At 32.9% G+C, this 23,670-nt stretch overlaps 1 protein-coding gene and 1 long non-coding RNA gene across 2 annotated transcripts; both read left to right on the top strand.

Moving 5' to 3' along the window:
• The first annotated feature begins 10,379 nt into the window (after window positions 1-10,379).
• LOC134258998 (uncharacterized) lies at window positions 10,380-15,407 on the top strand. Its single transcript, XR_009990260.1, has 2 exons — window positions 10,380-11,537; window positions 14,139-15,407. It is a non-coding gene; the product is annotated as an uncharacterized LOC134258998 (long non-coding RNA).
• Window positions 15,408-19,203: 3,796 nt separating this feature from the next.
• Window positions 19,204-22,577, top strand: LOC134258989 (uncharacterized). The gene is made up of 2 exons (XM_062741580.1): window positions 19,204-19,265; window positions 19,747-22,577. The coding sequence occupies exon 2, from the start codon at window positions 20,232-20,234 to the stop codon at window positions 22,344-22,346; it is 2,115 nt and encodes a 704-aa protein (XP_062597564.1). The 5' UTR covers window positions 19,204-19,265; window positions 19,747-20,231; the 3' UTR covers window positions 22,347-22,577.
• Window positions 22,578-23,670: the final 1,093 nt, after the last annotated feature.

Below are 23,670 nucleotides of genomic sequence, written 5' to 3'. Positions count from 1 at the left end.
TTGGATAAAAATATTGGAGGGTGGAAAACGTCGAAGATGTAATTTTTCATTAAGACACAAATTTCAGTGCAAAAAGGTCATATTAAATGTACTCTAGCGCCAAAAAAAAAGCATATTGACTCCCAATTTTTGATATGAATTTTAATTAAGCTGTGTATGCAGAAACTAAAAATATACTTGGCAAAAAGAGTTTAAGACTTTAAATATCAGGATCGAACGTCGTTAATAAAATACTTTCCCTCAATTTTTGAACCAAAATTAGCACAGATACCTATATCTTACCACCAGCATTGTCCTGTGACTTAATTCTGGCCTTACACATGCGTCAAAATTTAATTCTAATTAGCTTAGAATTCGCTTTTAAACTAAATAAATTCAGACCGAAATTCCTCCAACTTTTTATCATCAATCTTCGGGCGTGTTTCTTAGGCCTTTTCAGCATTGATTATCGATTTTCACAAATAAATATATTCTCAGACAACAATCTGTTCACTCTTACTGATCACAAATGGCCTTCAACAAAATTTTCCATTCGAAATAAAATATCTCAACTGTATATATAAGTAATAAATAATAAGTTCTGTTCCGAGAAGCCCTTCGGTCTTCACAGGATTTGATTACGTTTATAAGCTTGTTATACCCCCTCCCTCCCCCCCACCGCTTGAAAAGCGGAAGGGTATATAGTAGGGATGGCAATCGATTGCAGAATTGATAATCGGTTAACCGCAAAACGTTCCGACCGATTAACCGGTTAGTCGTATCAAGATATACATTTTGACTTTTTTTTTCATATGTACACAAAAAGGACAAGAAGACGTTAAAGGTTACATTCTGTCTATTATTTTGATCGGGGAATTTTATGTACATAAGAGTATATTTTATTTCATTTTCAATAGACAAGAAAAATTAAGAAAACTATTAATCTTGCTAGAGAAATCAGACAGGGATAATTTTCCAACGCAGGTGTTAAACTGATAAGTTCATTCTTAGTTGTCACCATAATTAGAACTAGGCTATGTCTGAACTCTCACTTTATTTACAATATACAACGTTCTTTTATAATAATATAATTTAGGCCTAATAGATAACGACAAAATATAGACATACTATAACTAAAAGTGCTTAACGGTGATGTTTTTAATATAATTAAAAACAACTACAGGACTATTTGGGTAACGGCATGATGTTATAAAAACAGTAATTAAAAATTTACAAATTGACCAATTACCCTGGATCTTAATCTGGAGAGCTATATAATTACCTCCAAATATTCCTAAGGTATTTCCACCCTCACAATTTTATAGGTTCAAAGTACAAAAACTGTATTTATTTTCATTTAATATACTTTAAACTTTCCATTTATTGCAAAAAATGTATAGGTCACCATATTTTTTAAGATGCGAAACATAAATAAACAGAAGTGTATGTAAACATAAAAAATTGTACATTTTTTGTAAACAGTATTGAGAAAAATATGTAAAAACTGGTTAAAATACATAATTCTGATGCTGAGTGTTCCTAAATAGTTCCTACTTAAAAGATACTTTTGAATTGTGAATATCAGATAAACTATTTTACAGCAAAGCAAATGCCTGAATGAAGAGACCTTAGAAGGAGTTATTGCCCTTGTCAACATTTTTTAAAGATTGAATAATTGATTAAATATAGAAAATATGTATTTTTTAAATCAAAATCTATGCAGCGCTTTCTTAAAAAAACAACAACAAAAACAGATGGGATTTTAAGGAAACTGCACTCAAATTTACATATATTTTTTTCCGACTAACCGATTACGAATTTTCTAACCGATTACCAACGTTCCGACCGATTAATCGATTAACCGGTTACAAATTGCCATCCCTAGTATATAGTAATCAGTATGCGATCCGTCCGTCTGTTACGCTTTGGGGTACCCATCTCTTATCCGCAACTCCTCTCATACCACTGAAGGAAATTTAATGAAACTTTCACAGAATCTTTATTACATATTGCCATTGTGCACCTCCTATTTTACTTTTTGATCTGACATATATTTTGGATTTTCCAGAGCAAAACATGGACACTGCCATTATATTCATATGGGAGGCGGGGGTATCATTTAGTGAGCTCATTAATCACAGTACCTCTAGTTTTTTTTTGTCTTAATTAAATTCGTCGTGTGAATAGGGCATAAATAAAGATATTGCTTTATCGTTTATAGCAATGACATATTGGCTGCTTTAGCATTGGTATTGTTACAATGAAGCGCATTGAAGTGGTACAATTTTCCATTTGGAAGAAACGTTCTGAGTCATGTTTTGAACGTCAATTATAACATGACAACACGCCCATTTCTTTAGAAACAAGAAAGAAATATTCGTCGTAAGTTTTAGGACACTACACTTTCCGCAACAAGCGACATGAGTTACACTGAAATATTTAAATAAGAAAGAGCTATGTATAGAGTTTCCGCTTATGTAAAACACGCATTGCAACGATTTTGTACATTATTATGATTTTATCATGTTTATTGGAGTTAGCAGAGCACATGTATCAGTCGAACACGTGCTTACTTGGTGTTTTTGTAGACCGTCAATTTCATTGGCTCTTATATTTATAAAATACCTGTTTTACAAGTATTCGATTGAATCATTTGACTGATTTTCTTTTCTAAAGAAATGGGCGTGTCTAAAGATAGCTCAAAACGTTCCACCCAAGCAGAAAATTTTACCACTTCAATGCGCTTCATTGTACACAAAAAGGTAACAGGTTCCTTACATTGTTTTGTACACAAAAGTGTTGACCAAAAGAAGGAGAATGTCTGCACTCTACCTGAAATAACAGGGTCAAATGAAACCAGATCTTCCAAGAAATGTAATTAAAAAAATATATAAACTAAGAAAACCCATTCATGATAACATTTTTGATCATTCATTTTATAATTAATAATTTATATGCAATTTTCTTAAATATTAGTGGTCTTGTTGTTCAAATTCGCATTCGGAGAGGCAGTTTAATTTCTGGAGGAATCTAAAAAGCAAATTTTTTGCAAAAAAATCAAAAGGTTGATGAGAGTCAGGAATCCATTACATTAGATTTTTTCATGACAGTGTCCAAACCCGCACGCCCTGAAGAGTAAAGGAGTCTCGGGGATAAACAGAATGTTAATGTTCTTTCACATTAACAATATTAGTTATATCTTTCGCCTCTTGACTTGTTTCATTTTCCAAACTTGAAAAAGTATACAAAGGGTCATACCCAAAAATGAGTTCTAAAAACAACCAGAAATGATAAAAAATGTGTTTTAATTAAAAGATAATATTACATTAAATCATTAATTATGACTAAATTATTGAAAAACGTCTTTTTTTTCATCCGAGCACCGAGGACATTATTTATTGAACAGCCCTCGTATAAGGTGACCACTTGTCCCCCCTACTGATGTACAGTATAAGGTGACCTCTAGTCCAACTACTGATGTACAATATAAGGTATCCTCTGGTCCCCCTACTGATGTACAATATATTAGGTGACCTCTGGTCGCCTTACTGATGTACAATATAAGGTGACCTTTGGACTTCTTATTGTTGTAAAATGTAAGGTGACCTCTGGACTCCTTATTGATATTCTATATAAGGTGACCTTTGGTCCCTTACTGATGTACAATATTAGGTGCCCTCTGGTCCCCCTACTGATGTACAATATGAGATAACCTCTGTTTCCTCTACTGATTTACAATATAAGGTGTCATCTCTAATTGATGTTCAATTATATAAGTTGTCCTCTGGTCCCCCTATATTGATGTACAATTTTAGGTGACTTCTGGTCCCCCTACTGATGTTCATTATAAGGTGACCTCTGGTCCTCCTATTGATGTACTGTACAATATAAGGCAATCACTGGTTCTCCTACTTATGTACAATATAAGGTGACCTCTGGTCTCCTTCTTGATGTTCAATAAAGGTGTCCTCTGGTCCCCCTACTGATGTACATTATAAGGTGACATCTGATCCCCTCACTGATGTACTGTACAATATAAGGTGACCACTGGTCCCCGTGCTGATGTACATTATAAGGTGACCAATGATCCCCCTATTTATTTCTACGTTTCTACTAATATATACATTAGAAAGTAGATCTGTATAAAGTTATTATTATAATTATGTTAGAGTAAGATATAAGGTGACCTGAGGTCTACGTATTGATATCGATGAATTCACTTTGTGCCTTTAATGCCTGAAGAGTTCCTAAAATGTTTAATTACTATGCAAAATGACGAACTATTTGCGGGGGACCCGAGGTCCTAGTTGAGCGTACGTTTTATCATTTGAATAACCTTCCAACTTCTGATTACCACAGTGGAGCTCATGTTACGTCTGTATTTCATGTAAATTTAAATGACTCTAAAGTGTATGATGATTAAAGTATTTTTCAACTGTTTGATTGCTTTCCATGTTCATAAGCTGGCATTTTTTCAAAGTTCGATTAATTTTATGTAAATAGAAAATACCTATAGAATCACACAGGTGTTCATATGTACTTGTAGCATAATTATATTATACAATTATTGACTTTTGATGAGGTCTACTCATGACTATACAGACCTGGTCAGGTATTGGTTGACCGAGGCCGAAGGCCGAGGTTAACCAATACCTGACCAGGTCTGTATAGTCACGAGTAGACCGAATTCAAAAGTCAATAACCGTTTTATTAAATGATGAGGAATTTTACAACACTGCTGACTCTTTCACTCTTGTCTCCATCAAATATAAACATCCATAATGTAAAGTGTAATTACACTTTTTAAATGTTGATATACTTCAACAGCAAAACAAATATTAGTTAAAAAGTTAAAAACAATATTAATGAACAATAAATACTCAACCATTTACTTTCAAAAGTTCTTAATCTCCTTGGTAATGGCGTCTGACATGTTTACATTCACACCGACACATGCTTTGAAACACGCAATCTGATTGGTCGAAAAAGCTGTAAGCAAATCTATGGTTGGTCGAAAGGGAAAACCCGAATAAACCTTCCAGAACGTCATTTGAGGTGAACTCACTCTGAGGTACACACCAGTAAATGGCGTCTAGACCAATCAGAGAGCACCAAAATTCCTTATCATTTAATAATAATTGATATATCCCCTTTAAGACATCGTCTTTGAAAACTTAGATAATTATTCTAACAACGAAGTACATTTGGTATGAGATATTTAATTCATAATAGGGTCCTGTCTCGTATAATATTAACTTGTTAAGTTTTATTATAAGAAAAATGTTACCTTAATTTGTGAAAAACCACGTGAGCTTTAAAAGTTCATGGACCACATACTGTATGTTTGTTTACGAGACCGACTTCTTGATTTTTGCCCCGAGTAAATTTACCAAACTTTTTCATTCAGGAAAACAACATGTTCCAAGGTAAAATTGTGGGTAGTTCCAGAGAGAGATTGCTGGAAATGCTTTATTTGTTACATGGCAGGGGTCATGCATGCTTAAGCCCATGCATATCTGAATCTAAAATGTACTTATTATTGGGAAGATTTATCACCCCTCTTTATGAATTAAGAAGATTTAAAACATATTACACTTCATTCAGTGAGATTAGTGATAAAGTAGGATTGTATGTAGATTTAGCTGAATTACGGTACCTGAACATTTATATGCTTACCATAAAAAGACTTCTACAAAAGGAAACTATGACTCTTGTTCAAACGATGGCAATAAGGCAACATATTTGTTCGTTATTTACTCACTTGGCATTTATTGTCATGGATATGGGAAATACGAATGATATTTATAAGACTGGTTACTTATTGGAGATTGCAGCAAAACATGGGTTTCTATCAGACAACATTTTTTACGTAATGTATCTTTATAGACTGTCCAGATTTGAAGAAGCTCTTTGCTATGCAAGAAAGACAAAGAAAGATTTAAAACAACTCCATGTGATATTTGTACCCAACTCATTAATATTTACAGAAGTCATTAAATTCGGCAAATACAAATCATGGCCTTCAATTCAAAGAGGAAGTGCAGCAGTAGAAATGGAACTCTCTATGTTCGTTACGTATTTAGAGGAACTAATGATTGAACAGCATGTGGGAAGGATGGAACGTACACATTTAGTTATCCCTCCATACGTGTTAACACTTTTTCTCATTATCCTTTGTAACATACGTCTTGGAGACATAAAAGGCCGCGATTATACCTTATGCGAATTGAAAGATTTACTAAATAATGATACAGGAAGATTTGTACCCTTTGCTCTAAAAAATACCTCTTGGAATATCCTTTGGATCGCTCAACAATTGTCCGGGTATTATTCAGAAGCAACTGAGTCGTACAGAACATCGCTAAATCATCTGGACAGATGTTTGATATTCAAGGCTAAAATTATCAGAATGCTGACTGTCGTATCTGATTTAAAAAACAAAAACGCCCGAAATGGTTTAAACGATTCAGAAATGGGAGGGAAAAAAAAGAGAGAAAAGACACAGGACAAGCTTTAATTAATTACAAGATTAGAGGGAAATAAACCTTGATTTCATCTGTGCCTAAACATAGGATATTCCCAAATCTTATGTGACGCATATCAGAGAAAATTTTTACAGGAGATAATGTTATAATTGAACAAAAATTGTCCTGCTAAACAATTCTTATGAAGCAACCGGTATAATTTTACCTATGTGAGTTTCAATGAGAACATAGAATTTGCTTGATTACATTAAATATATAAGGAAAGGGGATACAAAGTGAATAAATATATCATCAATTTTCACATAAAAAATGGTTCTGGAGATATAATTTATACTTTTTATTTTTGCAAAGATAAAAATATTAACTTTAATTTAAATTGAAGTTCCCTTTTTCCTCTATGCAGTATTTCCTTCATTTAATATAGTTTAAAAAAAAGTTTCACTTTCCTATTACTACATGAAATATTTAACCTTGCTATAAGTTATATTAATGAAGTATAATATCAAAAAACACAATTTGTCATACACTTCACCTACAACTATGGCCTCTGTTGAAATCACTTTAGGGACATGAATGATTGCTTTGCGTTTCAATAATTGATATATATTTTTGTGTGATTTTGTATTGTATGTGATTATATTGTAGAAAAATTAATATTTATTATTTTGAAAAAAGTCAAATTTCAATTAAAGCGTTAAGCAATTTATCTGTATATTATTAAAACAAGACTGGTCCTAAAGCTTCTAAAACAGAAATATTTAAGATAAAAAGATTTATAGAATTTCAACGGGGAGTCGAAGAGAAGGTCTTAGAGTCGAAAAATTCAGACGGTGATTAGCTTTACTATTGGACGGATCACATTGTAATATGTCATCCAGAACAAGCAAACAAATATAACAAAGACAAAACAACTTGATAATGATCGAGTATTGTGAGGATAGTCCAGGATCCGTCCTTTTGAGAGTCATTAATCAGTCTCCTTATAAAAAGGTTTGTGATAGTTACATGAAATTGGGAAAGAACTCATATATGTCAAGTTCAAAACATAGAGATTCTAGATCTTTTCTTAACGTGGTAGTCCAGGGCTCACATGAACATAGGCCTTGTGCCAGTGGCATTTTGAGTAACGGAATGCGCTATGATAATGCTCATTCATTAAAGAGTAATTTCATGGAGAAGCCGTTGCGTAGAAAAGGTTGGCCTCACGCTTCTATTCTAAAGTACGCCACAAAGACAGAATGTCATTTCGTCTCTATTGGACGAAGGGACCCTACATATAGAGATCACGAATAGCGCATTTTCTTAATTTAACGGAACTTTAATGTGGGCTGATCAAGATATTCCTCACTGATGTTATCAATCCAAATTTCCCACAATAAAGAATTACTCAGTTCCTATTACTTTAAAACAATTATTTTCTATATGATACAGGAAAAAGAGAATTCATTTTGGATTCAAGAAAACTTTTTGGAATGTTTTTGGAGTTGTTTCAAGTTTCTTATCTTTTCAGTTTATAAAGGGAATTTACCAAACTTTTTTATTCAAGAAAATAATATGTTTCAAAATAAAATCGTTGGCTCCAGTAAAGAAAAATTATTTGAAGAGCTTTATCAGATTTACTGTATGGGTTACGAATGCCTAATTCCTTGCTTTGAAAAACACAGTATGCAACTGAGTGAAAAATGAAAATCGATCAGAGTACATTACATTTTGCCATGAAGTTTATGATTCCACGGGACTTTATATGGAATTTACAGATCGATCATTCTAACGAAAGTATTATCTTAAAATATCTGAACTTATAAAAAAAGAAAATATGCCATTATTTTCGCAAAAAACTCTACAAGAACACAAATATTTGATATTCTATTACATTTTTTTCGCCTGCTAAAAAATCGAAAAGCAAATAAATGGGAAAAAATTGATATATTCGACGACATCTATCTTTCGGATAAATTATTCTATTTTATGTATCTATACAGATTGTCAAGCTTCAAAAAAGCTATATCTTTGGCTGAGCAGTTGTTAACAATATTGAAACAACCTCAAGTGGTTTATTTACAAGGTTTACATGAGGATATAAATTTGAAACAAAGTCTACCATCGGCAGAGATATTGGGACCAGTGGTTGTAAATATAGCTCTTCCCATAGACATAATCTTTTTACATGAATTAGAATTGGAAAGGATTGCAATGATAAAAACTATGCGTCCAGTTGGTTTCCATATTCCTCCGTGTGTATTGACACTTATGCTATCATTCCTCTGCTATAAAAAGTGTAAAAACAGAGAAGGACAACGATCTGTCCTAGAAAAAAATGCAAGATATGGTAGAAAAGGATTCAGGGACATTTGTACCAGTGCATCTTAAAAATGTTTCCTTAGAAATATCAGGAATCTGTCAACAGTTGAACGGAGACTACAATGCTGCGATGAATTCATACAGTAAATCGCTCGAGTGTATAAATTGTCTGATTGAAGAAGCTACATACGCTAGAATAAGAGAGTGTGAAAAGTTCTTGACCAAATAGGAGAAAGATAAGCGCCAAAAATACAGAAAGAAATAAAGCTTCATCATTGATCCATCTTCTTAGAAAATAATTCATCCTGCAAAAATGAAATGGAAACATTTTCGTTTAATCTAAATTGATATGTACCTGAAATATGGCACTACATAAAGTTTTAAAGAAAACTTAATTTTCTTCGGTGTGCATTTTTATATTTAAGTTTTGTTTTGTGATATGAAGGAGAAAGGTGGTTGAAAACAAAGGAACAGTGTTAAAATTTTCAGCTAGCAGTATGCTCAATTCAATGTGTCTATTTTTTCCTTGAGCACAGACTACTTACATTTTATTCCTACATAATAGTTCTAAAGAATGGTATTAAATAAAGCTTAATGACTGTAAATACAATTTTATGTCTCATAAAATGATTTATACAATCTTTTTTACATTGTTTTTGACAAATTTAGATTAAAATTGCAGTTGTTATTGATTTTTAATGTAAAAAGAGTTGGGTCGACTGGATCGGGATCGAACTCATGTTTGGATCGGGTTCGGCTTGATCGGGATCGAGTGCTCAATTAATTTAATTTTACGCAAACATGAGGTTGGAATCAATTTAGAGAGAAATTACAATTTCTCTGATTCAAAGCTATATTTTCTACTCCTGTGACACCACCTCAGATGCGTTATCAGTTTGAACAGTTTGATGGATTGTGCAATTGTCTTAATCGATTTCGGATTAGTCAGCATGTAGGTAAAAACCTGATATCCCAAACCGCGCACTGTAGTGCAGATAGGTCAATCCTTCTTTGAAGAGTTGCTTTGGGTTTTTTAACTGAATGAACCAGATTTCGATAATTTACGGCTACAGAAACATACATTTAAATTGTTAATATGAGCCAGGGGCGGTCTCAAGACCCGCGAGCTAGCCAGCTCAAGAGAATTACTCGACTTTCAAGTTGGTCAGCAGACATCCATCCAAGTAGGCGACAGTGATTGACAATAATAAACTTTCACACCATCAATATCACCAGTTCAGCAGCAATAATTAAATTTGGCACCACTGCAGTTTCTGGAACCCAGACATGAAATACTTGGCAAGTGATTCACCTAATATTCACCTAAAGACAGCAGCTGCGACCACCGGTTCATGAAGAAGTACCTTCAGAACATAAAAAGTGCTGCCCTCCATGCCTCCCATCTGATTGGATGGGAGAATAATGATAAGTAGTACATTGCACATATGATGATAGATTGTTATGCATCAGTGTTTTCCGTTTATTTCAAAGTAAAGGGTTCGAGATCACAAAATCTCTGTGGATCTTGCAACAAATTGTTATTCTAAAGCGACAATTTTGTCATTTAAAGCGGTCAATTTACCTGATTGCCGGCTCTTAGGGAAAACTTGAATGCATGTGATAAAGATTCTGGCTAATGCCGCAATATGTCATGTCACATGTTACACAAAAATATGACATTATATTAGTGCTTATTTAATTTCAACGTAAACCTCGACATGTCTCTGCACATTATGTTACATGAATTAATAATTTGCTGTCAATGTCAGCACTGGTCAAAATTTTGGGAATCGCCAATGGATTCCATTATATTATGTGAAGGCTCTAATTTGTTTTTCTTAATCTTCCCAATATCCAATGAAGGTTGGGACGATTTGTTTATTTATTAAAAAATGGTTGCCTATCAATGTTTTTTGTATGTGAAGGCTCCAGCTGTTTTTGTCAGTGTCAGTACTGGTCAATTTGGGAATCGTCAATTGATTCCAATTGATGTTGGGAATCGTCAATTGATTCCAATATGATTATGGGAATCGTCAATTGATTCCATCATATTATGTGTAGGCTACCGTTTGTTTTTCTTAATCGCCCAATATCTGATGAAGGTTGGGACGATCTGTTTCTTTATTTCAAAAAAGGATTTTGTTTTTCTTAATCTTCCCAATATGTAATGAAGGTTGGGAGGATCTGTTTATTCATTTATAAGTGGTTTGCCTATCAATGTCTTTTTGCATGTGACTATGTGAAGGCTCCAGTTTGTTTTTCTTAATCTTCCATGTATCTAATGAAGGTTGGAAGATCTTTTTATTTATTTGTAAAAAGAATGGGTTGCCTATCACTTTTATGTCACAATTGTTGAATTTTATGATGACCATGATGAACTGACCTATTTTAAGCTGAGCCGACACTTGTATATGATAATAGATTGGCAACATGCATTGTGAAGAGTTCAATAACAAATGATAAAGATGAAAAATAATAAAATGCCACCAAAAAGATGAAAATGTGATGGGTCCGAAGCCTCCCAAAAAGATGAAGTTACGCAGTCAACCGGCTCAATTGCTCTCTGCGGATTCAGTTTGGGCAATTCGGATTCCAATTGATCATCGACTCAAGTGGCTGCTCCAAAAAATCAGCTGGCAGCAGCAAATCTTAGACAACAGCAACAGCCTTGACTCCCAGCAATGCTTCTACAAACAAGATCACTTCAAAGGATGCACTACTGCACCGCAGACTTCTATTACATCTTCTACTGATTTGAATAGTTCCTATTTGGTAAACACCCTTATAACAGTTGCATTGTTTTTCCTTATAACAGTTGCATTGTTTTCCAGGTGTTTCGGTAGCAGATACATTTAACAGTAACAACTAGATTCTGTTCCATTATCAGTAGACGAAAAATAAATAAATAGATAAATAAATAAATAAATAAAAAATAAAGATAAATAAATAAATGAATAAATAAATAAATAAATAAAATCTTTAATGATCATTTCATTGACCTCAAAAGTTTACTTCTAAATTTCAAAGAGAAAAATATTTCAATTCAGATAGAAAATAATGTTAATCATTAAATCCTCAGTCAACTAGTTTTAATGTAATGGGAACCATTTAAGATGTTCACTAAATGCTCCCCCAAGTTCCTTATGTCCTTCCTGGTGTCTTATTCCCGGCAAGCTTCATAAAATAAGGCAATCTAGTATAATAGTCATTTTAGGGTTTACACACACGCAAATACATGCACATACATAATGTCCATGTCAAAATGATTACACTTTAAATGCATCCATTTTAAAAGCAATTCATCATAAATAATTGAAAATTGGCTATATTAAATATATTTGTCATTTTACTCAATTCGTGTTCTTGCAAGTGCATGTATGTGCAGATTTACCATGTCATTTGGTGAACACCATTAAAAGTGCTATTATATTCTGATTTTTAAATCATTTCATTCTCAAAAACATACATATAAATATATATAGATAATTTGGCGATATAATGTATTATCAGTAAATGAAGACATTTTGTGAAAAATAAGTTGTGCAATGTGACGTTAATGAAAATGTATTACAGTTAATCAAGAAATATCTGACAGGCACTTATGGCTAAGCTAGACATAGGAGATGATTTTAGAAATATCCCAAAGCACCTTCAGACTATCATTGGAACAATCAATATATTAATTGATAAATGTTAACCAATGGGTGCTAGTTCATCTTGTCAGTTTTGTTTAAGTTTTAAACAGGTCCTTGTAATGGTTTTTGTTGGAATACAAATCAGGCCAATATCTCAAAATGTCTCTCTGATGTTAGAAACTTCAAACGTTTACGTTTGAGAGTATGATTTTCCTCTAAAGAAACAAAAACTGTCTTCTCAATAACTTGTTTGACTATATATGGAATTGAGGTAGATTCTATTCCTATAGGAAGTAGATTATCTAAGACATGAGAACAAACTCATTAATATTAGACAAATGTTGAGAGGGATAGTCCAGGATAAATGTTCAAAATTTGCCTGTCAAGTGGTCACACCTGGTCGTGCATTGTTTGAGACTCTTTATAGATTTGACTCCTGAGTTCAATTGCAAACCAAACCATTACATAGAAAATCAACTGCTAAGGAACATGTTGAATTAAGGCAATGTAGCTTATATAGATCATTTTTGTGGCAAGTCAATATTTCATCAGTAGTAGTGGTGTTCTTTACAGAAGTTACATTTATAAGTAGATAGATGCATCTGGTGCTTTGGGTTAAGAAACTGTATAAGGTTTAAAATGGTCTGCTAAATCTTAGTTAGATATTCATATAGATTGTCAAATTTATCTTAAAGTTCTTCCAATCATTTTGCTAGTAGACATTTGGGTCCCATATTTCAGCTATCAAAATTTGCCTTTTAGCTGATAATACAGCAGTTATACCTTCAAAACTCATAGTTTACTGTTTTATCTTCCATCTACAGAAAGAATTATTTGCAATTTTTAATTTTATGAACCAAATACTCCTCTATGGTAGGAAAGTTGTCAAAAGAGCCCATAGCTTCCAATCACAAAACCCATCTTAATGAATTAGTATCTGACTTATTTCACACTTTTCAAGAAGCAGACACAAGAACCAACTATCAGCAGTCTTCCTTCTTGCCTTGAACATTTTTATGCACTTAGGCAAACTCGTTCCTATAAACAACACATACAACTCAAAAGTTATTCAAAGACAAGCCATAATATTCTTTGATGATAATTCACTTTAGATAACAATGAGATATTCCAAACTATGAATGATAGGCATCCAGTGATACTTACTTTAACAGCCAATGACTTAAAATGTCAATTTTGTCCAGTTCATGCCTTAAAAGTATACATTACTTAACATAAACACACATCTAGTCCTTTATTCACCTTCAAATCTGATGAACCAGTTAAGTACAGTTTTGTGGGATTCCAATCAAAACATGCAATATAAGTTTTCAACTGATTGCTTTACTTTGGTCATAGTTTTTGTGTTTGTACTGCAAGTTTTGTACTGCTATTGGCAGCTTAGAATGGTTTATCTAAAAATGTAATCCAACAACTCGGTCATTGGCACTCAAAAGACGTTATATTAAAATAAATGCATTCAGGTTTTAAATTCCACACTTGATGTTAAGAATTCTAAACTAAATGTTTCCTTTATACATGTGCTGTCATTGGCTATGGTAAGAGAGAAGTGAGCATATGGTTGTTTCTCTCTAGAATTTAATTAGGATCTGATAAACTTTTTACATCCAATTTCAGTGATTTAACATATAAATCAGTTCCAAACTAAATGCTCCCCTTAAACATGTACTGCCATTGACTATTGAAAGAGAGAAGTCAGCATATGGTTGTTTTTCTTCAGAATGTACTGCCATTGACTATTGAAAGAGAGGAGTCAGCATATGGTTGTTTTTCTTCAGAATTTAAATAGGATCTGATAAACTTTTTACATCCATTTCAGTGATTAAACGTATAAATCAATTGCAAACTAAATGTTTCCCCTTATACATGTACTGCCATTGACTATCGAAAGAGAGAAGTCAGCATATGGTTGTTTTGGTTTTTTTCCAGAATTTAATTAGAATCTGATAAACTTTTTACATCCATTTCAGTAATTAAACGTATAAATCAGGTCTATTAGGCCAGCTAATGGTTGCTGTGATAAATTGTAAAATTTTAAAGCATCCTATCAAAATGAAACAACAAATTTAAACCTTCCGAGGTCAGCATTTAGCTGCTTAAATAAAATAGTACTTTGGTCAGTGATCTTGCAAAGTGTTCATTTTGAAAATTAAGTGCTAGATAGATGCACATTTTACTCTTCATATTGGCCTTAAATTTGCGAGCTAATATACTTGAGGACAGCACCCAGTTGCTCATAAAATTTATGTATTGTAGTTGGAATTCAGCTTTAAGTTTGGTCTTGAGAATTGTGTATCAGGTCAGCATATGTCTGTTTACAAAATTGTATCATGTCATGAGCTTAGAAGTTCAAAAATTTGTGTATCAGGTCAGCGAACAGCTGCTTATAAAAATTGTATGTTAGTTGGAGCTCAGCAGGATTTTGTTCTGAATTTTGTGCATGAGTTCAGCATATGGATGTTCATAAAATATATATTGTAAAAATGAGCTCATGTTGTTTATGAGGTAGCATATGGTCTCTTTTTTAGTCTCGTTAACCTTATGTTATTCACAGGTTTAGTAACCTTTGTCCTTTATATTTTGTAACTTATTCAGATATAACTTTGTGCTTATGTGGGTTTTTAATGTTTATTCATGTACACAATGTTATTATCTGTTAAAGAACACATGTTTGCTACAATTAATATTGAGCAGCATATAATTTATGAAATGCCTTTCCTTGGGTGGCGCTGCATGCTTCATGCAAGCATTTTGCATGCTGTGTGGCCTCTTTGTTTACGCCACCTTCTTGTTACACAAACTTGGTAATCATTATATAACAATAGCTGGGATAAGCACTAAGTCGCAATATATCATATCTAAGTTGAAACTAATCATTATTTGGCCTTATCCCAGCTATAATTTACATGATTGTATGTAATATTGTATATTTATGTGTTTTTGTTCACTTTCGTCATTTATCTGGTCAATAAATGACATTTTCACTCAATTCAAGTAGTAACAAGAACAAGCTACGGAAAGGCTTTTCATATTGTGAAAGTTACTTTTATTAGTGGAAAAGTTGTGGATATAAATACAATTTTATGTCTCATAAAATGTTTTATATTCAATCTTTTTTACACTGTTTTTGACAAATTTAGATTTAAATTGCAGTTGTTATTGATTTTTAATGTAAAAAAGAATGGGGTCGACTGGATCGGGATCGAACTCATGTTTGGATCGGGTTCGGCTTGATCGGGATCGGCTTGATCGGGATCGAGTGCTCAATTAATTTAATTTTACGCAAACATGAGGTTGGAATCAATTTACCGCCACCTCCCATCCTCCTCCCATGTAATACCAATATTTGAATTTTTGTTGTATGGAATTTTTTCCTCATTGTATAACATCAAGCATTTACCATGCCGTGTGGCCTCTTTGTTTACGCCACCTTCTTGTTACACAAACTTGGTAATCATTATATAACAATAGCTGGGATAAGCACTAAGTCGCAATATATTATATCTAAGTTGAAACTAATCATTATTTGGCCTTATCCCAGCTATAATTTACATGATTGTATGTAATATTGTATATTTATGTGTTTTTGTTCACTTTCGTCATTTATCTGGTCAATAAATGACATTTTCACTCAACTCAAGTTCTTGTGTCTTCGCTAGTTTTCAAGTAACAAGAACAAGCTACGGAAAGGCTTTTCATATTGTGAAAGTTACTTTTATTAGTGGAAAAGTTGTGGATATAAATACTGAATAAAATATTATAATATTGTCATTTGGCTTCCCATTTTTTTTAAATATCGAAGATATAATTATGCCTTGTTGTGCGTAACAGGAATGCAGTATGTATTATCCATGGTTTGGCACAATATAATTCAGATCAATATTTGATAAAGTGAAATAATGATTTTAAAGTTTAAATCCAGGATGCTTTACAAACCTTTTAAATACACTGTAAGCACTGAATGAGTATTTCTACTTTACCACACATTATTTGTCGTTTTAAAGAATTATTTAATATAATTGTTAAACGCACTTGACATACCATTTTCGTAGTGTATAAAAAAAACTCTCAAGACCGGGGTATATGAAAGCTAAAGAAATTTTTTCGCTTCTGAAGTTATACTTACTAGTATTTGATTAATTTGTCAATCTTTCGAGTTTGAATTTGTTAAAATAGATTTTGTCCCTAGTTTAGGAAAAGAGATAACTAGAAAGCCTTTGTAAATTACCATTTGTGTTGGTCATCTTCATACCTCTGTCATGAGGAAAACTTTGTTTTCAAATTTTATAATTTTATAATTAAATATAAAAAAAAATTAAGATAGTAATTTCACATTTATAAATTATTTTTAAAAAGTTGATTTTAATAAATAAAAATTTCTGTTTTTTGGTAGAAATATTTACGTTAACTAAACTCGTTTTAGTTGTATTTTCAAATTGTCAAATGGAAATATTTAGCACCTTTTCATCTTTTTAACATTGGTTTTCTTTTATGTTCATGTCACCTATTGTTCAGTGTAAGTAATTGTATTTATATCAAATCTTTTAGTTAATTGCACAGGTGAAAAAGTAAGTGTCCATGTTTACATTGATTGCTCAAAACCAATAGTCTTTTGTTTGGGGATTATGCCTTGCAGAGGACATTCTATTAAGTTAATCTTTTACTCAATTAATTTGTCAGCAATTATCTATCATCAAAGGAACATGGCATGGTCGACTGCATTTCATTTTTGGAATATTTGGTAATTATCAACTTTTCATTTCCGACATTTTTTAGTTTTCATTTCCAACATTTTTTGGTTTTCATTTCCGACATTTTTCAATCACATATGTAGTACCTATATTAACAGATTTGATAAATTTACTTGTGAATTTTTTTTTAATTATTTTTTTTTAAAAATTTGCATAGAACTGCAAAAAAAAAACGACAAATGGCGCATATCAGATAAGAAGCAAATAATACTTAAGATTTCTCTATATCTTACAGATTAATTATTTATGTAATATCCGTTCAAAAATATTTATCAATCCATGCATCAAAATTTTGTTTGTGACATGTATCCAAAATAAGTTAAATATTCACAAGCTGGCCAATCGTCGCCTGATCATCGAGCTCTGAGCTACAATTTGATTTTAACCGTCGGCCGATTTTTTGGACACATTGTCGAACAAGGGTCGACCAACTTAATAAATTGACTGCCGATGGTCGGACGATGATCGAAGGTTGGTCGATGGATAACTTCAATTGTAGAAATCGGCCACCGACGCAGAAAAATTATAACATGGACCGATAGACACAAAATTGGTCGACCGACCATAAAAGAAGTCAAAATCGGGCAAGACAATGGCCGATGAACTGCCGACAGACACCCGAAGAATCCCATTTTTGCTTCAAAAACCGTCGGCCGTTAGTCGTTTGTGAAAATTTGATTGGGTTTTAAAGGGTATGAGTCCCATAGGCGCTTGGTTACAGGATGGTGTATTTTGTATTTTTCTATGTGTGCCTGAATACCCTCATTAAGATAAAAATAAAAAATCGCCGAAATTAGCACGTTTTAAAAATGTCATATTTACTGTATATAAAAAGAGTAAAGGAGCGCCACTCGCCGTCTTGAAAATAAGGGGTGCCTCGGTTCACACTTGATTTTAATAAATGTCTACATTTTTCTTACCGGTGTCGGACGAGATCTAGCTTCAATAATGATAGAATAACATCTTTTAAATGTCTGCCGATTTGAACTTGCCGCATAAAACATGCAGCAAACACAAAACGTCCTCTATACCATGTACAAACATCGAAAGCAACGTAAGTGCCGATTTCTAACGATGAAAAATGTAGAGGTGTCCCGGAATTACACGGAAAATCTAGAGAAAACAAGTTTAGCGCGATTTCTGACCTCTCCAGATTTTCCATGTATTTCCGGGACGCCTTTACATTTTACATAGACGAAATCGCCACTTCCGTTGCTTTCGATAAACAGGTGCAAGAATCGAGGACGTTTCGGTTCACTGCTTGTTTAAAACGGCATATGTAGGTCAACAGATGATACGGAGTTGTCATTCAATCATTGTTCAAGCTAGATCTCACCCGACACCGGTAGGAAAAATGTAGATATGGATGAAAATTTAGTGTGAACCGAGGTACCCCCTGATTTTCAAGATGGCGAGTGACGCTCCTTTATTCTTTTTATATACAGTAAATATGACATTTTTTAAAACGTGCTAATTTCGGCGAATTTTTATTTTTATTTTAATGAGGGTATTCATGCACACATAGAAAAACACATAATACACAAAAACACCATCCTGTAACCAAGCACCTATGATGCGTCCCCGTGTCGGTCGATCACTTTTCTATATGCAATCAAACCACATGGACGTCGTAAACCTTCATTAATCTTTGTTTTTTTTTTCAAATTCAGGTAAATATATTTACTTTTATTATTTTTACTTAAGTATTTAAAAATGTAATTTAGTATGATTAAAAGTTATTGCCAATACTAAGATATATGCATTTTAAAGTAATTGTAGGTACATGTACATTGCTCTTTTTAATGAAATAAATTATTGTTATAGTTAAAATTACAAAATTAGGAAGTAATGTAATAATGTTCAGATAGGCATAAGAGTACTGAGTCAATCATTTTATTATTTAGATTATTTTAAAAATGTTGCATTTAATCATTTAGTTCATAATTTTAGGTTTTAGACGTAATGGTCACGTATTAACTGTTAATTACGCTCGGGCTCTGTGTGCTTTTATTTTTTTTTAACTTGTTTACTAAGTATTATCGGCTGAGTGTATTGTTAATCATTCATAGCTGATGTTTACTATGTCTGAAGTACATGTAAGCTGCGATTATATACTTTTGATATTCAAATTTTTGTTTAATTTAACTGTCATATTACACTATGATAACGAGATGTATACATATTCATCAGGTGCGCGTCTGTCAGTAGAGCACATCCGAATTCCTTGTAAATATGTTTTGAGTTTAAATGGTTCCGTACTTATTGCACTCTATCTTCAAAGTTCATAAAAAAATGATTTTGTAATACTGCAAATTTTTTACGATTTTTAAATTTTTGGTTTGTTTGATATTTCATACAATTTTACTAAGCTAACCGTCTATAATTGCTATTAAGCCATTATTTTCAAATTTAGTTCTTTCTTATCTTGATTATATAATATTGGTTAGGGACATTGTTTGTAAGGACCTTGAGCCATATCTAGTTTATTAATGCTTTGTTTTGTGCACTAATCTATATGCAATAAAACCACACGGACGTCGTTAACCTTCATTAATCTTTGTTTTCTTCAAAATTCAGGTTATTTCCCCTTATCATATGCTTGCCAGTAGGATAAGAAGCGCCTTAGGCCAAATACAAGAAAGGAGATAAAGAAAATATAACGGCTTACGAATAATAATATTTATGGACTAAATCTAATTTTGATTTAAATCGCAATCCGGAAGAAATTTCGAGAGTCAAACTACATATAGTCCTCTGCGTCTCCGCAAACAGACATTGGTACAAACGAACTCTGGTGGATGTTAAAATTGGGAGCCAGAAATCAATAGAAATTGATTCTTCATCGTAAACGTTACATTATTAATATTCATGTGTGCTTCAATGCATTTTAATGCAGAAAATGGTTCTGGTAAGTAAGGAACGAGTCTGTACAGCGATATGAAGAATATCAAAAGAAAACGGAGATAATCAAAAGTCAACGGTACTAAATTCACTGCTTCTCGAGCCATGGTACCAGTACAGCTGCTTACTTAAACTTGCGTGGACATATTCAACAGTTTAAAATGGAAAGTAAATCAATTCTTTCTCAGGAATTATATCTATATTTACAAATAGAGATCGGCACTCCAACACAAGTGGAAATCAGGAGACAGATACGGGATATTGAAGAAATTATCTACAATTCAGCTTCATCTACGTTAATATTACCTAATAGAAGACAACCTACTTTTTTCCGAGTATCAACTGGAAGTCAAAAGGAGGGATTCCGATTTAAGGCATCCGACGCCGATTTTCTGTACTGGTGGACTGACCATAAAGTTATTTGTCATCCGAGACAAGAAAACCTATACAACAAAGAAACATTGATTATGATGGAATATTGTGATGATAGTCCAGGATCCGTCCTCCTTAAAGTCAAAAAGTGGTCCGATTGGAGTGTTGTTAGTGATAGTTATGTCATATTGGAAAAAGGAACGTATATGTCAAGTTTAAAGTACAGAGAATCCACTAAAAATTTAGTAGTAAAAAATTCCCAAACACATGGACCTTGTGCGACCGGTCGATTGGATAATGGAGTTTGCTTTGACAATGCTCATTCATTGAAATGTGATGTTGTATTAAAAGTAGCTTCTTTATGGATAAAGCGATGCCATACTAAAGGTTGGCCTGATTCTACCGTATTGCAGTATGCCAGAAAAACAGGATGTCATTTTGTTCCCGTTGGCCGTAGAGACTCGCCAAACCAGGATTATGAATGGCGAATTTCCTTTAATCTCATTGAATTGAAATGTGTCGAGTGTATGAACCATGTTCAGTTTACCTGCTACGGCTTATTCAAGATTTTTCTCAGCAAAGTAATAAAGCCATTGATCGATGATAAAGACCTTTTGTGTTCCTACTTTTTGAAAAGTATCATGTTTTACATGATACAAGAAAAGGAAGAATCATTTTGGTCTCCAGAAAACTTCATCAATTGTTTTTGGAATTGCTTTAAACATTTAATATTTTGCGTTTACAAAAGCAATTTGCCAAACTTTTTCATTCAGGAAAACAACATGTTTCAAGGTAAAATTGTAGGTAGTTCCAGAGAGAAGTTGCTTGAAAAACTTTATTTGTTATTTAACATGGGTTATTCATGCTTAAGCCCATGTGTCTCAGAAAAATGCGTTTTACTGCAAAAATCCATCACTCCTCCTTACGTGTTAAGGGCGATTAATACAGATTTCATTTTATTCAATGAGATTTATCAAAAAGTAGGATTATACTTAGAGTTTGCTTTATTACCATTCCTGGAGTATTATATGCTTATCATAAGAAAACTTTTCAAAAAGAAAACCATGACACTTGTTCAAACGATAGCAGTGCGACAGCATATTTGTGCGTTGTTTACTCACTTGGCGTTTATTGTACTGCAATCCGAAAAGACGAGTGGTGTTTTTAAATCTGGAAACATGTTAGAGGTTGCAGCCAAACACGGATTCCTATCAGATAATTTATTTTATGTGATGTATCTCTACAGAAAATCCAGATTTGAAAAAGCTCTCGGATATGCGTTAAACACAAGAAGAGATTTAGAGGAACCTCATGTTTTATTTATAAATGGCTTTTACGATGTGCATGAGTTCATAATGTATGGCAAAGACAAATCATGGTCAACACAGCTAAAAGAAGCTGTAGCTGTAGAAATTGGTCTTTCTTGTTACGTGGCGTATTTAGATGAATTAACTATTGAACAGTATGTTGGAGGGAAGAAAAACATGTATTTCCATATCCCCCCATACGTGTTAACACTTTTTCTAATTATCCTTTGCAACATACGACTTGGAGACATAAAAGGCCGCGATCATTCCTTATTCAAATTGAAAGATTTACTTAATAGAGGAAGAAATGTTCCTGTTGATATGAAAAATATCTCTTGGCATATCCTTGGGATTGCTCAACAATTGTCCGGGTATTATTCGGAAGCATTTGAGTCCTACAGAACATCTCTAACTCATCCGGACAGATGTGGGCTATATGAAGCTAAAATTATCAGAATGCTGATTGTCGTATCTGATTCAAGAAACAAAAACGCCCGAATTGGCTTAAAACGTCACAAAGACATCAATTCAGAATGGAAGGAAATAAAGAGAAAAGACAGAGGAGAAGCTTTAATTAATCGGAAGATTAGAGGGTAAAAATGTTCGAGTTCGCCTATGCCTAAACATGAGTATTCCAAAATCATACGTGAAGCATTTCTGGAGAAAAAGCTTCATAAGAGATAATGTTATAATCGGACAAAGAAAATGTCCTCTTAAACACTTCTTATGAGGCAACCTGTATTTTTTCATCTACACAGGTTTGAATGAGAAATTTGCTTGGTCACATTAAATATTTAAGGAAAGGTGAAACAAAAAATAAAGCTTCAATTTACCCGTAAGCAATAATGTTTGATTCATTATTTCTATTTTTTACAAAGATAAAAAATGTTATTTATCTTGAGATTTTCTTTTTTCGAAGTTTAAAAACCTGTCTTGTTTAAATAATATAAAAAATGCCTAAACCCTCAAATGAAATTTGACTTTAAAAAAAAAAATAATTGATATTAATTTCCATAATATAATCACATATAATACAAAATGACTCATAAATATACATCAGTTATTGAAACGGAAAATCAATCCTCTTATTGTGATTTTTAAAACAAAAGAGGTCATACCGGGTAGTTGTTGGATGAGTGTTTGACGACTTGCTTTATGTAATAGCTTGTGTATTTCTTTGTGGGTAGTTTGATTTGATGAAGAATATTTATTTTGATTCTAACTGGAATTAAAATACCATTTATTGTGTTTAAAAAAATATATGTTTCCATATTATAACTTATAACAAGATTAAATATTTCATGTATAGAAGCATTAATTGATTGTACCGGTATATTGTTTAGTTAACGTCCCTCTCGAGAATTTATCCACTCGTATGGCGATGGAGAGTTGCAAATTGTGTCTTATACTCGGCACTTACAGCCACTGAGCAGTGAGATACAGCAATACAACGTGAGCTATTATTATTTAACCGCTAAATATTATTGAAAGGTTTTTAATTTATAAGCAGTCATCAAAGCGTCTGCACATTATTCGAACTTTCGAAGCAACTATCTTAAACAGCTTTGATATAAAATGTGAGCATGGAGCAATGTCTTTGGAGTGACTATAGTGTTGTTCTCAGTTGAGACTATCTTAAGACTAGGGTACCAATCTTCGACTCTGGAGTTGTTCTAAGAGGTGCATATCAATAGCCTAGGCTAAAGAAGTTTGACTCTCATGTTGTTCTTGGTAAAGTGTATCGATAGAATAGGGAACTGGTGGTTGACTGTAACCAGAAAATAGAATATGTAAAGCTGTGTCAGGAATCAAAACCAGGATCCCTGCATCACAAGTTAGGTGCTCCACAAACAACATCCATGGCAAAAACCATAGGGTAGGACCTACCACAAAATAATTGAAATCGATAGCACGACTACGC

This window comes from Saccostrea cucullata, unplaced genomic scaffold (genome assembly GCF_032062105.1).
Source record: "Saccostrea cucullata isolate Sc308-1 unplaced genomic scaffold, CSIRO_AGI_Scuc_v1 ctg2193, whole genome shotgun sequence".
Taxonomy (NCBI): Eukaryota; Metazoa; Mollusca; class Bivalvia; order Ostreida; family Ostreidae; genus Saccostrea; species Saccostrea cuccullata.
This window is presented reverse-complemented; position numbering and strand designations above follow the sequence as displayed.